The sequence below is a fragment of the Sapajus apella genome, unplaced genomic scaffold, assembly GCF_009761245.1.
Source record: "Sapajus apella isolate SASKATOON/1434 unplaced genomic scaffold, GSC_monkey_1.0 scaffold124, whole genome shotgun sequence".
In the NCBI taxonomy this organism is placed as follows: Eukaryota; Metazoa; Chordata; class Mammalia; order Primates; family Cebidae; genus Sapajus; species Sapajus apella.
In genome coordinates, this window is record NW_022437064.1 from 678511 (window position 1) to 694469 (window position 15959).

The 15959-nt window shown below is 35.8% G+C and overlaps 2 protein-coding genes across 4 annotated transcripts in view; one reads left to right on the plus strand and one right to left on the minus strand.

The window, feature by feature from the left end:
• The window catches only part of NFKB1 (nuclear factor kappa B subunit 1), a 129823-nt gene that overhangs the window by 87267 nt on the left and 26597 nt on the right, over positions 1-15959 (minus strand). For 2 of the 3 annotated variants that reach the window (XM_032261610.1, XM_032261612.1), the window contains exons 4-5: positions 12122-12162; positions 8127-8225 (exon numbers count right to left, since the gene is read on the minus strand). In XM_032261610.1, coding sequence (XP_032117501.1) covers positions 8127-8225; positions 12122-12162 — 140 coding nt within the window. The remainder of the gene's footprint in view (positions 1-8126; positions 8226-12121; positions 12163-15959) is intronic. The other variant, XM_032261611.1, reaches the window with a different exon arrangement.
• LOC116538999 (replication protein A 14 kDa subunit) lies at positions 3721-4273 on the plus strand. The gene has a single exon (XM_032261613.1). The coding sequence runs from the start codon at positions 3842-3844 to the stop codon at positions 4205-4207; it is 366 nt and encodes a 121-aa protein (XP_032117504.1). The 5' UTR covers positions 3721-3841; the 3' UTR covers positions 4208-4273.

A 15959-nucleotide genomic window follows, 5' to 3' on the forward strand; every position in this document is an offset into this window, starting at 1 on the left:
GGGATTATAGGCAGGAGCCACTGTGACTGGCCGAGGTTTTTTTCTTAATATTATGTTGAAAGCAGTTTTCCATGTTTTGCAGTGTCCTCTTAATTATCTTTTTAAAACACAGTGGCATAATATTCTATTCCATGGTTATACATTGAATACCTATTATCTGTTGTAATATGTTGCCATTATATAATGACGTGTTCTTAGAAACCATCATAGAATTATTATAGAATCCAAGATTGGCTAGATGATGTACTGTGATTTAGCAAGTGTGCAGTGGGTCCCATACGTCTCTGTGGTTAGAACATTTTTGGACAATTCTGAAGCCCACCCATGATTGTGAACCACAGATTTAAAAGATTGTTACAAAGTAGAGACAGATCTTTAATATTGTCATAATGAATGGTATTCCATGATGATTAAGAGTGCAGGCCTTTAAACCATATGGCATGAACTGAAATCTTGGGCTCCATCTCTAAAAGGGTGTGAGACTCAGGCTAAGCTTCTTAATTTCTCTAGTTTTCAAATTCCTCATTTATAAAATGAGGATCACAGAACCTGCATCAGTGGATTATTATGATGATTAAATGAGATGACGTAAGTATGCACAGCAAGATATTCTTATAATCATTCTGTTGGGTGGAAGGGGACCTAAGGGCAAAAAGCATTGTCTGTGAAAGTCTGCATGTACTTTCTAGCCCATGTTCATGGGACCCCAGGGAGGTAAAGGTAGGCTGGAGACTTTTTATTTGGAATCCACCTGGAGGGTGGGGAGAAAAGATTTAGACTGTAGGGTAGCCTCCAGCTTCACCTCTGGACCTGAAGATGGGTTGAAAAACAACTTGTCTGTGGAGGAGGCAGTGGAACACATGTGGGGACCTTGGTGTTTCTGTGTGTTCCCCTTACCTTATCCAGGCGAATTGCCAGTATGTGAGTTTGTGAGGCCAAGACTCCAGAATGGAATAGTGAGAGTCACCCCACTACACAATCTTCAGACTGAGACCACTGGTTTAGAAGAAGCCATCAGAGATTTGTTTTGGATTGAACAGTGGTCCCAGAAATAATCATGTGTTAGGGAAGAGTGGAGGGCAGGAAAATGAGAATGGCCAACAGAGGAAGGTCACCAAGCCAGAACTGACAAAACAAAATGTAAAATTCAGACAATTCTTAAATTCAAGAAGCATAGAGATCTCCTCATAATTTCTAAGAGTTAACCTTCCCAGTTATTATCTGTGCTAGAAGTTTCCTCTAATGAGTAGCTTTCTCCACTTTATAGTGGTAACTTTGAACACATACAGTGGATTTAGAGGCCTACGATTTTACAAAGTAATATTTTAGGACAAAATATACAACTTCTGAACTAGTTGCAACAAAAATTACCTGAAAGTCTAGATTGTGGTTACATATGGGAGGGAGTTTTGTCTGCTTGTCTAGAGCAGTACCTGACACAGTGCTCAATCAATATTTGTTCGATGTATTGCCTTCTCTCTTTTGGCTTCAATCACCAATGGTGAGCTTCATGCTTAATCTGCAAATGTATGGAAGAGGAGGAAAGAAAATGCAGTAGAGCCTATTCAACCCTTTTGACCATCAATACAGTTTCACCTTTTTTCCACCTACTGGAAAACTGAAGGGAGGCTTTCTCTATGTGTTGTGCAACATAAAACATTTCACATCATTTAAAATTGATTAAAAATGCAAGAATAAAAAGAAAACTGAAAGGACATTATACAGATCATTTTAAAAGATAGCTGCTATCAAAAGGCTAAAGTGATATAAGCTATAGCGTGATTCTTAACCATGTTTAAGTCTTTGCCTTTGAAAATCTGATAAAAAGTTACACTCATCTCCCAAGAAAAAATTCAGGTACATACATGTATAAGTCTGTATATAAATTCAGGAGTCTAAAAATCCTCTGAAACCACCAACAGGGATCCATAGACCCCAGGTTACAAAGCCCTTCCATTCAATAAGCAGTTTTTCTCGTGAAAAGCACAAGGTATACTGTACATAGGGGACATAGTTATTTTCCCTAATTAACATATGTGTGCAGTGAATAGCTTAGGGGTCCAATGGAAATCCTAATAAATAATATGAACTGGGTTCTATATGCACACCCAGCTGATTATTGGTGATTTTCTCCCCTGTTGTTTTAAGTAATTGAGTCAGATTAAATTATTTAAAATTAGTACTCCAACTAGATCCTTAGAATGGCAAACCTCCTAAATCAGACAAGTCTATACAAAGGAAAGGGAGATTATGCAAGGATACGTGATATCCTCAAATGGCACAGTAGATCGGATAGTCTTTATTTGACCCCGACAGAAACTTAACATTTAGGATTTTTAAGGAAAGGTACAAAGAGTGAAGACTTTTTTTTTTTTTTTTTTAACCAGTAGTATAAGGGGACAACAAAAAGCTGTTGTTGACCTAAACATTTCAATACATGTCTTCCACTCAACATAAAATGCTCAAGAAAGACAACATATGTGAGAACCATCTTTCAGAAAATGTTTGATTAAAAATAGTTACACTTCTATCAGCTGTGTTTCAAGTCCCTTGCATTTGATGTTTATAACTAAAGAGAAACTAAGAATACTAACTGGTAAGCTATTTGTATTTTACAATCAAAGTCATTCTTGTCAATTTATGTTTTTTTTGCAGAGTGGACCACACAGGAGGATGTGTCACATTAGTTGAGGATGGGAGGGGGTGCTTTCTGGTCATTCTAGAGGAAAATTGGTGAGAGTTTCTGAAGTCCCATGAGGCTACGCCTCTTGTCACCTACCTCTGTGAAACAGAAGGCAGTTTGATTTTTAAAACTTCATGCGCAGCTTTCGGGAAAAAGAGGGAAGTGAGCCTTCTCTGGCACTCCTTGCTGAGTCAAAAACAGGCAGGGACAAGCTTGGCCTAGAGGAAGGTTCCTGTGCTTTTCTGCCAGCCTCTCCCACTAGGCGCTCCATGATGAAATTAGAATGGAAAAAACTTTAAAGGGAAATTTTATAGGCAGTATAGTAGATTATAAAATGTTTAATGACAGGAAACTTTTCTTATGAAAGGACAAGACATAAGAGTTAGTCTGCATACTTACTTTCCCTAGATTTTTCTCTGAATATATATATATATTTTGCTATAAGAGTCAGTATAAACTCTACACTGTGAATAAATATATTTTTTATTTAGGCAGCAAAGAGGAATCAATAGTATCAAAGTGAGCACCAGTTATTCTTCAATGGAGTGCAGTTTTAACCCACGTTTACCCTGAAAAGGAGCCATTGTATACAATGGCAAATTTGGGTTGAAGTTAGTAAAAATTAATTTTCTTGAAAATGCCAGTATTTATAGATGCATTCTTATGTAGTAAAAATATAAAAACATCTTGGGGAATGAAAGTTCAGAGTAGCAGTTTACCCAAGGAGAAGGAAGGAGGACAAAGTGTGGATAGCTGTTTAACTCTTTTATTTGAGAGAGGAGAGAGAACTATCAGAAGCAAATATGGTAAGATGCTAGTATCTACTAAATTTAGGTTGAAGTACATGGTTTCTGTTACATCAATTTTTAAACTATATGCTTGAAACAATTTATAATTTAAAAAAAAATGAAGATTTGCACAGCAAGACAGGAAGCTAAATGGAAATTTTCTTCTTCGCTATGTGAAAGCAGGCAGCGATGGTTCAGTAGCCTGAGTTCTAGAAATAATCTCAACATGGTAAGAGGGTATGTAAGCCAAGACTACACCTATACGAAACAGGGTTTATGCATGGGCCACATTTCCAGTAGAAAATGCAGGATTTGACAATTTCAGTCTTTCTTGGGTTTCCCGCCCGCCGCAGTCTTGGACCATATAATCATGGTGGATATGATGGAGTTGCCCAGGGCGCGCATCAACGCCAGCATGCTAATTCAGTTCATTGACAAGCCTGTCTGCTTCGTAGGGAAGGTGGAAAAGATTCATCCCTCCGGAAAAATGTTTATTCTTTCAGATGGAGAAGGAAAAAATGGAACCATCGAGTTGATGGAACCTCTTGATGAAGAAATATCTGGAATTATGGAAGTGATTGGGAAAGTAACCGCTAAGGCGACCATCATGTGTTCATCTTATGTCCAGTTTAAAGAAGATAACCATCCTTTTGATCTTGGACTTTACAATGAAGCTGTGAAAATTATCCATGAGTTCCCTCAGTTTTATCCTTTAGGGATTGTGCAACATGACTGATCCTGATGGATTTTCATATTATTGCAAATGAGCTATATTAAAGACTATTAAAGGAGGAAAAAAAAAGAAAATGCAGGATTTGAGCAGACTTCTAGAGTTGGTTTTAAAATTTAACATGAGGCATCAAATTTAGACAATCAGTAAGAGAGTAACCCATACATGTTATATTTTTACATGTTCTATAAAGTATAGTTTGGTGTCTACAACCTGGAAACCACAGCCAGCCCCTAAAGCTTTCAAGTTGGCCTCTGACTCTTTCCTGCCAACTCCATATGACCGAGTTTACTCCGAACTACCAGCATTTCCAGGTTCCTCTGCAGGCACCGTAGAGTGATGGTGCTCTCACAAAGGCATGACAGTAAGACAGGGCGTGAGGCTGGAGGGAGAGAGGCTGTAGCTCAGGAAAAGCGGAGCCCATAGCATTTTGCTTTTAGTTAATGCATGTATTTGTTAGTATTGTTGCTTTAAGCCTGAACAAATGCACTTAATGAATATGTGGCAAATGTAAGGCTCAGAAGTATCATTTCTTCCCTGTAAATGTAAATGCCCTCCCTCTGAAGTTCCTGTGGGAATGGATTCTGGATTCTGGGGCTGAGTGTGGGGCACCCTCCATGAGGCCTTTGCCCACCTGAAAGCACCATTCCATAGATCCTCCCGTTGTTCACACACAGTGGACCTAACTCTCCACTTTCACTTTCTCTTCTATAATTGTTTCTAACAGACAGTCAGTAGAACTCCCACATTAGCTTTTAGGTGTGAAGTTATCGTAGAATATAAAATGTTGAAGATACATATTTTCTCTTTTCTATCTTTCTGCTTCGCATCCAGGTACACTAACTCTGATCTTCTAAGATAAATTACACAGACACCATGATCATCATCTTGAAAATAAGAAATACCTACTAATAATCAAGAAACGCACATGTTTATAAAATAATATACTTGGACAATTCTATGTAATCTATGAGAGACAACTTTATAGTAGAAAAGGACACAAACGGGTAAGGTTAAGGGTGATTCCTTGTTGCATCCACATCAGTGGTTCTCAAACACGGGGGATTCTCCGCCCCCGGGGACATTTGTCAATGTGGAGACTTTTTGGATGTCACAATTATAGGGATCCTATTAGCATCTAGTAAGTTAAGGCCAGGGATGCTGCTAAATATTCTATAATGTGTAAGTCTGCTTCCCACAACACAGAATTTTCAAGCCTCAAATGTCAATAATGCCAAGTTTGGGAATCTCTAGATGTAATCCATCCAACTGTTTCCCTTACAGTCTCTGGCAGAGCAGGAGCTTCGTAAAGTACCACAGAAAAGACACATACAATTGTAAATATCTTCCTGATAAGAAAGATGCATGGAGAACAATTTTTTCCTCAGCTTAAATATTAGAGGGAAATCTCATTCAAAATTTTTTGCAAACTTAAAGGTCATCCTGAGCAGAAACAACAAAGGGATATTTGGAGAAGAGCTCTGGAAAAAAAAAAAAACTGGCTGTTGTCTCTTTCTTATTGCTTTCTTTAACTGTTAGGACCAGCAGAACCGTTTCCATTTTCAGTTAACAATAACAAGCTAAGGGGAACAATGACAGCTTGTACAGGCAGATTCTCTAACCTCTAAGTTCCTCCTCTTCTTACAAGTTGATTAAATGCTTAATAAATGGATACTAAATTAGTGAATAGAAAATATATAATATGGTGAAATAATGTGGCTGTAGGTGAACCTGCTTTATTAGTCATTTACATATCTATATTTCCCAGTAAGTACTAAACTCTTTGATATAGAAACTCATTCTACAAGAACATCTAATACCTGTTAAGTTGTTTCATTTGCAAATTATTTTGTGACTGAGGCAACAATATGTTCTTGAGCAGATGATTACCTCTACATGAGAAAGATGAATGAAGACTGGGAGTAAACGGATGTATAAAGTTTTTTCTTAGCCAATAAATTTATAAGAAAGTTAATGCCATGCATTTGTTAGCAAATTGTTACTTAGTCACAAAATACTGAAACAATCTAAGTAAACAGTTCATGAAAATACCATAATTTATATTTTTTGTGCCAAGCCAGTCAGAAAAAACTCCCAGTTTTTCACTTAAATTCTTTAGTCATTATAGTCAGTGTCAATGCTGATAACGTCTGTCTTTCAATCTCCTTCTCACAAATATACACATACATAAACACACAATATTTATACATATGACACACAGACACATGTGTTAAAAAGGTAAATTCTGGGCCTGGCTCCCCAATACCTGAGTACCCACTGACCCCTGAGCCTCTATCTCCCTTGTTTTCAAGAGTTATCATTCACCATGCCCTTTTACAACATTGTCCTCCCATAATTTGTTCCTTATCTTCCTGCTCCCGGCACCCCAAATGCACACATTCTAGCTGAGAGGTTCACTGGCCTGCTGTAGGATGCAGAGCCACTTGTCTTGTGAGAAAGGCCAGTTATAATTCCTCTCTCTGAGTCTGTTTGGGTTCACAGGCATTAAACCTTTGACCTTGTGGGATTTTTATGAAATTAAAAGAGATAATGTTATGTTAAGCACTTGGCAAGTCTTTGGTGTTTAATAAGTGCAAATTAGTTCTTTATTGCTGCTCCTCATTCCTCATCAAGGTTCTAAAGGACTTGAGGCCATAAGTCCACGGTCTGCTTCTTTGGACTAAAGCCATCATATTTATCTACCTAATCATCCTTAATAGAAAAAACATCTTTCATTCCACAATTGGAGCTAAGTGACTTAAAATGCAAATATGACTAGTAGGATCCATACTAAATAATATGGGTTAGGTTCACTTGAAAGGTAAAGACTGACATCATGGTATTTTGTCTTTTATTTGGGAATAAGAATAAGAAATGTGACAGGCCTGGGCCTAGAGGTCGGATAAGAGGAAAAGGAAGAAACAAAATGCAAGGCTGGCAAAACCAAAGACAGATTTCTTTACATCACACCTTTGCTGAAGTCCTGCTACTTACAGAAACAAACCAACAGAGACTGAGTCCAAAAGTATGTTACATCCCAAGGGGCACAGACACACATAGCGAGAACTGTTTTGTTCAAGCCTTGAATTACTGACCAAATAATAACTTTTATAAAAGACTAAATTATAATTGTTGACTGGGTTTATCTGCAAAATGATTCAGTTTATTATCAGTCAATCTAGGAAACATAGTACCATATTATGAAATTAAAAGTCTCATATTAACTTAGAGAAAAATATTCTCAAATCAACAAATAAACAAAAAGCCTGAACATGGTTTGACCAAGCACACCACTAGCATGTCAGTAGCAGTTCATTCTAAGAGGGCCACACATCTGCTCAGGCCAAGGCCCTGGGGTACTTATAGATTCTCTGTGGAACATGTATACATTTTCTCATTTAATCTCTAAAAGACCTTATGAAGTATATGCTATTAATATTTTTGCATTTTATACATTAGGAGACTGAAGTTTAGAAGTATTGTATAAACCTACTCAAAGCCACACAGCTAATAACAAAGTCTGGATTGGAAATCATAATCTTAAGTAATATACTATATAATCCATACACTCAGACATCTGTTTGGTTTTTCACTAAATCTCCAAAGAGTCAAAATCAACTGTTTCTTTCAAAGATTTACTAAAGTTTTAGGAAGTATGTAATTTTAAAAAACCTTTAAGATGATCAAGAAATAGTAAAAGTTTGTTAACTAATGTTGAAGACATTTCTATTAAATGGAAATGTTAATGAAATTTCTGTCAGTTCTATTGCTAGCAGACAAATTTCTATTTAAAGATTTTAATAATCATGTGAACATTTCAGCTTAGGGACAAAGGCAACCTGTATTCATTTAAAGCAATTCCTTGGAAATCTTAGGAAATCAAATTTCCAGAGTTCACACAGAAGGAGAGCTACCACACACTTACTTTGACCTGAGGGTAAGACTTCTTGTTCTTTTCGCTAGAGGCACCAGGTAGTCCACCATGGGATGGGCCTTCACATACGTAACGGAAACGAAATCCTCTCTGCAAAGGTGAATGTTAAGCCAATTAAGTTTGAGAAATACTTAATAAAAATTATAGCAACAAAGATACGTACAAAATTTTAAATCTTATGTCTACTAAACAAGAGAAGAAAAACATGAAACTGTGAAAGAGGGCTCTGTAAATGAGAATCACTTTTCCCATAATCTTACTATGAAAAATGGTATTAATTGATATTTGTACACTAAGATGTGGCTAAAAAGCCTGCAGAATGTCTGCTGAAGAGTTTAGGCTTCAGACTCAACATGTCACAGCTTGTTCTAATCAGAGCTTCCTTGTTTTAAATTGCTGCTGCCAAGCTCTGAACTTTACCATATTAATAAAAGTTATGCTTCCTTGACTCTTACTTGAAGAAATTCCTTTATCTACTCTGATTACAGTTGGTTTCAGGAGGGACTACAGAAATGTTTGTTTAAATATATTGCTTCAGCGTTGTAGAACACACCCTATGCTAGACCCTGAATCTGTTGAGCTTTTCAGCAGTTCAGAGGATATTTGTTATTATGATTATTGATACGGTCAAGCTCAAGATTGAATATTAACCTACCAGAATGATGCCAAAACTAGATAGTTCCCTCAAATACTATCTGACCCAGAAGTGTTATAGAGGTAGTTAATTAATGAAGAGTTAGCTGGAAGCCTTCACCATATAAACTACTGTGGGCTGATAAACACCTAAGAAGTGCCATGTTTTTTTCATTTGTACAAAAGGGAAAATTATACCAGACCATCTTTAAGGTCTACTCCAGCTGTAACTTTTTATGATTTATAAAGCTAACTTAATTATTCATATTTGTAAACAAAGAATAAAACAAGGATAATTATGCAAATGGACCTCACCATCATATTAAGGGAGGTTTCACTGTATTTCCTGAAAGATTCAATTTTATAACGATATCAATCAATTTGTGGAAGTGTTAGTAGTTTATAACCATACAGTTGCTTAAGCAGATGATTTTTTGTTCAGGTTCACTTTTTGGTGAAAAGAAAATATGTTAAGATATTTTAAGGAACATCCTCACCTTTTGTTTCTATCGTGGGACCAACTCCGCACATACGGCACTAGATCATTTGGCCATCAGCTCCTCATACCCACTAGTTGCTGGTGGGGGCTCGCTATCTTACTCATTAAATTGTGGAACCCTGGCAAGCATGAAGATTTTGACAGCTTTGAGCTCATGAACCAATGTAAAATTTGTGCACTACTTAGACTATACTACATTTCCTTATGCCTAGTAAGGTCTTCCTGTCTCTGAGCAGTCCAGTGCCTTGAGCTGGTTTAAATCTCTGGAACTGTCCCTATATTCTCCAAAAACTTCCTGATTTTCAAAGATCAGTCCTAAAACACATTTTACCAGAGAAGTAAGGCCTAAAGTAAATTCCCTAGTCTGGGAAAGTTCCTCAATGCTCACATAGGTCTAAAGTGTGTGATCAACTCATCACAGTGAGACCTAAAACAACTCCTTGGGAGATTCTAGATCTAAACACAAGGAAGCCTTTGGAGGTAAAGTTTCAGAGGCAATTCCTTTGTTTTGCTTCTCACGAAATTCAAATTTAAAAATAATTTACAATTTCAGCCCTATGCCTTTTATACGCAAACACTGTTGGCTGTTTAATTAAATGAAATTTCTAAAACCATGAAAAAAACAACACACTTATAATAGCCTCCAGAATTAGCTAACCATAAGGATAGAGATTTACTTGACTGCTAATCAATTTAAACACAACTTGAGATTTTGAACACTATTAGTTATGACTAATATGCAACAGGACTGGATGTTCTAAAAATTAGTAGTCTATGCTATAACTTATCTCTGTCAGAGCTGGAGAAAATCTGTGGCTAACAGGTCCTTAAAAAAAAAAAAGAACCTTTTTCTAATTAAAAAAAAAACAATTTGTTATCTTTAATCACAAAATTCCTTTGGGACAGTTGGAAAAATATAGTCACATATGTGTTTATATATTGTTGGGAATGGTATAAGAGAGACTATAAATACTTAATAGATATTTTTCATGGTTGCATAAGAGTATCTAAAGTTTCATTAAATCCTCAAATTTTTTTAACCTTAGGTTGAAAATTTATAACATTTTTCAGGGAGATATCATCAATGCATTGTCTGGATGCACTTCTGATTCTAAAAAGGTTTGCTTTTAATCCACTGTCATTCATCTCAGTAACTCCATTTGCTTAAAATGAGTCATCAACCTCAAAGGCAAGGCTACATCCATTCAGTCAGAAAGTCTGATGTGAATATAACCTTCTTACTTTCACTGAAGTCAGACATCAAAATAGCATCACTTTGGTAAACACAATGCTTTACTCACACAAGCTTTTATGTGAATTAAATTTTGAATTCTGGAACTATATTAACCCTTCAGGTAAATCCTAAATGCCAATTTTTCCTTATGACTGTTGGATCCATCATAAGGAATTACGTTTAAAAATTCTTATTGTAGTGCTATGCTTATGAAAATGATATTTGAAAAAATACTTTGACATATGCAGACAAATTTTAGTTGATATCTGTTTCATGGACTACCTAGGTTTTAAAAGCTGGGAAACTTTCCAGGATGCCAGATCCCATAGAATTTTAAGGGATAAAATTCCACTGGAATTGATGACCTTCTGTGAGAAATAACTGCTAAAAAGAGCTGAACGTGGAGGTAAAGCAATGGAGTGTTGCTGGCAGCTTGTGGAGTCAGGATGTGACACCTGCAAGAACTAGAACCATGCCCCAAAGTTTCACATGGCATTCTTGCCCACACAGCAAAAACTTTCATCTAATTTCAACCTTATAAGGATAGTCTGTTAGGTAATCATCAAGATATTTATATCACTTAAATGCTAACCAAATCTGATACATATATAATGCCATGATTCTGGAAACCACAAGGCAGTGGATGCTTTATTTAAGCTCATGACCTACTTAGCATGTGTTAAATGTTACAAAATGCAAAAGTGTTTCACTTACCTGAGCTAATGCAATGAATACTTAGAAAACGTATTGGGTAATACAGCTGCAAGAGGACACTGTCCATATCCATGGTCTCGTACAAAGGTGATTAGTTTATCCGCCCAGAGATTTACTGACTGGCCTCATTCTGTGGAGAACTATATCACTAGCATTAGGGGTTGATTACGTCTAACCCCTAATAATTGAAACTTCCTATAGGCAGATGTTAATTAATTGGTCCCATCCAATTTCCTATAAATGTCCACAGAATTGGATATGGTACGGAGGCCATTTCAGTTCTGAGGTATACTCTACAGAATCTACTGGTAAGAGGAAAAGCCTGATAAAGTGCTCCTCTCCTGACTCCAAAGAGGCTGAGTCTAAAGTTAACACTAGGGGGAAGAGAATTCAATAGTTCATTCTGATACTTTACTTCCCACTGGTACTTTTAGTATGTTAGGTTACATGGTCCAAAGGCAGCACAGAAAAGGCTGGGGCTACCAAAGGAAGGAGGAAGGCTAAGAGGTACTACGTGTGCAAGGATACAATGGATGGATGTCCATGCTCAGTGCATGTGAACGGTATGCATACGTATTTCCTTATAAATGAAAATGGATGGAAATAACCTCTGCCTTTCCTGGGAGTGGCTGGTAGAGACAGCAGAATACTGTAATTAACTGTAATTTTAATACTGTAATTAACGAGTTATACAGAACTACGTACTGAGGCTCAGGACAGTGTGGAGAATGACTAAGAGATATGTAAAGTGAATGAATAAAGCTGTTACATAATTTGTCAGGTTGTTGATCTTCCAGATAAGCTACTTCCTTTATGAATTCATTTACTATTATTCAGTGCTTAGGATCTCAATATTAGACACTGGAGTCTAACGCTTTAATCAGAGTCCCACCCCTTTAATCTTACCTGTTTAGGTTGCTCTAATATTTGAAGGTATGGGCCATCTGCTAAAAACAAAAACAACAAACAGAAACCAAAAGAAACTGTGAGGCTTCTCAAATTTGGTATAAAATGGAAAGCAAGTCAAAAACTGAAATTAATGTTTTATGTAGAAGTTTCAAATCAATTTTTGGCTAAAATTCCACAAGGATATAATTTCTCTTCCTTGTTTAAAATATTAAATTAACCCTTATTTTAACAATAGTTTTAAAAGTTTAGTGAACCAAGACAAGTAAATGTTTGTTTAATGGTGATGGCACATTTTCCAACCCAACAAAAGGCATATGGCTGGCAAGAATTGATGTCAACAGCCTTCATAATCTTGTCTCCTAACAACACATTTTAAAATGACAAATACCAATTAAAAGCAGCAACCACTTCCTGGGCACTAGGACATTTTCTTTGGCTTGCACATCATTAGACATTGACTTCCATTCCTCAAAGAGAGTGTGATTAATGTGAAATTAAAAGATACTGAGCTAGCAACCTACATGTGTGACAGGCATCAGGCTACCTTTTATTCCTTACAATAGGTTTTCTGTTCCTTTCCTTACTTGAAGGGAAAGTACTGCCTTCATTCCTTAACTGGTTAGTTTGTTTCTCATTTCCTCCCTGACACTCCCAGTGTCATTTGCTCTATCAGATGTAGTAAAATTTTTATATTAATCCATAACTTTTGATGTTTATATGCAATTTTTGAATATTGTGCTGTCACATAAACTTTATTCTAAAACAGCTCAGGCATTTTATAAAATACTGAAAATAATTTAATTGAAGGTAGGTGTGTGCAAATTAATTACTGTAAAAACACAAAACTAGAGTCTTAATCCTACCCTAAAGGTATCTGACTTAAAATTTCAAAGGAAAATCAGAATCTCTGACAACATAAGTACAAATTGTTCAATATGAAAAAGTCCCTAAGCTTCCCAGCTGATTTTTATGTCAATAGTACAATATCCCATAGCTCTGCAATAAATAAAAGCATACGGTGGTTCTCATTTATCTGAATGTAAATTAAGATGTTTGGTGCTAAAAATATTCTAGGAGGATGCTTGTATGTCCATTTTAATCTTCATTTTCTTTCAAGAAGAAGCTCAAGACCTCTTATTTTTAGATAAATAAATTTGTGTAGAGATAAACCTTCAGGTTAAAATTAAACTGTAACATAAAAGAGAATTTATTTTTATCTTTTCAATATTATGATAAAACAGGGTAAGGCCAGAAAACTGGAGAAAATAAAGGTATAATTACTTTCTGTTACTATTCAAGAAATTATACAAGGAAGCCCGTTGAAAAATGACTGCATCTGAGATGAAACATACACAAGACAAAAAAGGGGGTAGTCACTAGTTAATGTATTAAGTTACGATCTTTTGTCTGTATAAAATTCATCTCTGGACATTTTAAATCACTTTGAGAAACATAATCGTAATTTTAAAATTTCCCCCAAATGGCTAGCATTTAATTTTGAAGAAGGAAATAAAATTGATTAGAAATAGAAATACTCTCATACTAAGACAGAGCCTATGACAATGTAACACTTATAAAAACATTCCCTGTTACAATCGTAAAAGAAAATATCAAGAAGATAGTCTTCTAAGAGAGCAATATTTGGATGCCATGAAAAATATAGAGTTAGAAGCATGTTTACATTAAACTTCAAGTCCCCCACTTTTTATTAACTCTGCTAAAAACACCTGTAATTTTTCTATTATTTTTCCTGTATGATTTAATTTCCTTTAAATATGTGAAAATTCATGTAAAATAGAGCCATTTCTCTCAGCCAACACACTAAACATTAAATCAATTAGAAAATTAGATTTGATATGCATATATTTGTTGTTTTAAGGCCAACATTCTATTGGCCACATTTTTGTGCCATGAAAGTGACATTCCACCGTGCAGAGAAACTTAACTTTAGACCTAAGAGTTATGTCGCATCCCATAGTCTTCAACAAGTACTAGATCTACTAAAGGTTTTAGATTTCAAAAAATCTAGAAGACTAATATCCATTTTAGACTTACAATTAATATTGGTTTAGATAATCAACCTCTCTATCTCTTTACAAATTTGAATACAACATCCCATAATTTTGGACTATAAAAATTGTACTATGACACTGCAATGAAGAGGGAAAAAAAGTGCAGATAAAAATGATGGGGTAACAACAACTAGCAAATTAGATTTTTAGGTGTAATTTTAATAGTTTTTCTAGTATTATGGCAAAATAATTTCTACAACATAAAGCTGTGACCACAGAATATTTACTGAGATGGTTATTTTGATAATCTTATTTTCATGCCCATACACCTGAAGGAAAAAAAAAAATTAAGAAAACATCTGCCTCAGGATTCTGTTTGGTATTCACAAGACACTAAATGGAAATATGCGTATTTCCTGTGGACAGGACCAAGTTTTTATATTTTCAATAATACATTAATACTAAGAAAAATACTTTGAAACCTAGAATTTAAAAGTTCACAAGAAACACACACACTACCAACACATTTACTTGTTCACAGGAAGCGGACCTAGAGTTCAAATTGGACAGCACTTCACAAGACCTCAGATATGGCAGCCTAAAAATTATGTTTTGTAGAAGTAAAGAGAGAAAAACCTCTGAAATACACCTTCACTAGTGAAGGTGAAAGTATAGTAGATCTAATTTTTTCCCTCCCATGAACTCCTAGAAACACTAAAGATATAAATGCAGAAAAAGTATTCTGATCCAAAAAAAAAAAAAAAAAATGGAAAGTAAGTACTGGAGTAACCATAATAATTTTAAATGAGAATAACACAAATTGGATGAGATATCCCAATGAAGACAAGCAAATCCCTGGTAAATAAAAGAGCTGATGCCCACTTCAGTGATTAACAAACTCTGTTTTACACACAACCTCCATAATTCACTCACACTACTTTTTAACATATCTGTTAAGTCCCACGGGTGGTGACGGGTGAAGTGAGGAGAGAAACAGAACATAAAAAAAGCCATAGCACCAAACTTACATACAAATAAATCCATTTTTTTTAAGAAAGGCTAAATGAGTTGCTTTTTATTACTCTTATGAAATTAAACAGTTGCTGATGGGGACAATGTAGTCATGTCAGAAGGAAGGATTATTATTGTGCGTTTTATCCAACTTGTCAAAGTTATAAGCTTTTATAAAGATGATTTTTCTGCGGAGATGATTTTTACAATTTCTGTACGCTTTGATTCCCCAGTGACTGGCACACTGGCTACAGGCCCTCTTAATGTTTGAAACAGAAATGAAAAGCGGAGTCTGCCTTGTGTGAATCTGGGACAGAAGAAAGGACTTAAAAGGAATACACAGATAATACGAACTGAATGAAAAAAAAATCCTTATATTGAGTGAAGAAATTCCTTCTCAGTGGTCCTATCAGATATGAAACGCAGTAAATCATACAAGGGGTAACTGAGATGAAATATTTTTGTGCAAATATATTTCAAGAAAGTATATTAAAAGATTTTTTTTTTTTTTTGAGATGGAGTCTAGCTCTGTCACCCAGGTTGGAGTGCAATGGCACGATCCTGGCTCACTGCAACCTCCGCTTCCCAGGTTCAAGCGACTTCTGCCTCAGCTTCCTGAGTAGCTGGGACTACAGGCACACGCCACCACACTCAGCTAATTTTTTTGTATTTCTGTAGAAACGGGTTTTACCATGTTACCCAGGCTGGTCTTGAACTCCTGACCCCGTGATCCACCCGCCTCGGCCTCCCAAAGTGCAAGAATTACAGGTGTGAGCCACTGCACCCGGCCAAAAGATTGGTTTTTTAAAACA

Excerpts from the sequence above, each read along its gene's own strand:
- LOC116538999 (XM_032261613.1), top strand. The coding sequence starts at position 3,842 with ATGGTGGATATGATGGAGTTGCCCAGGGCGCGCATCAACGCCAGCATG.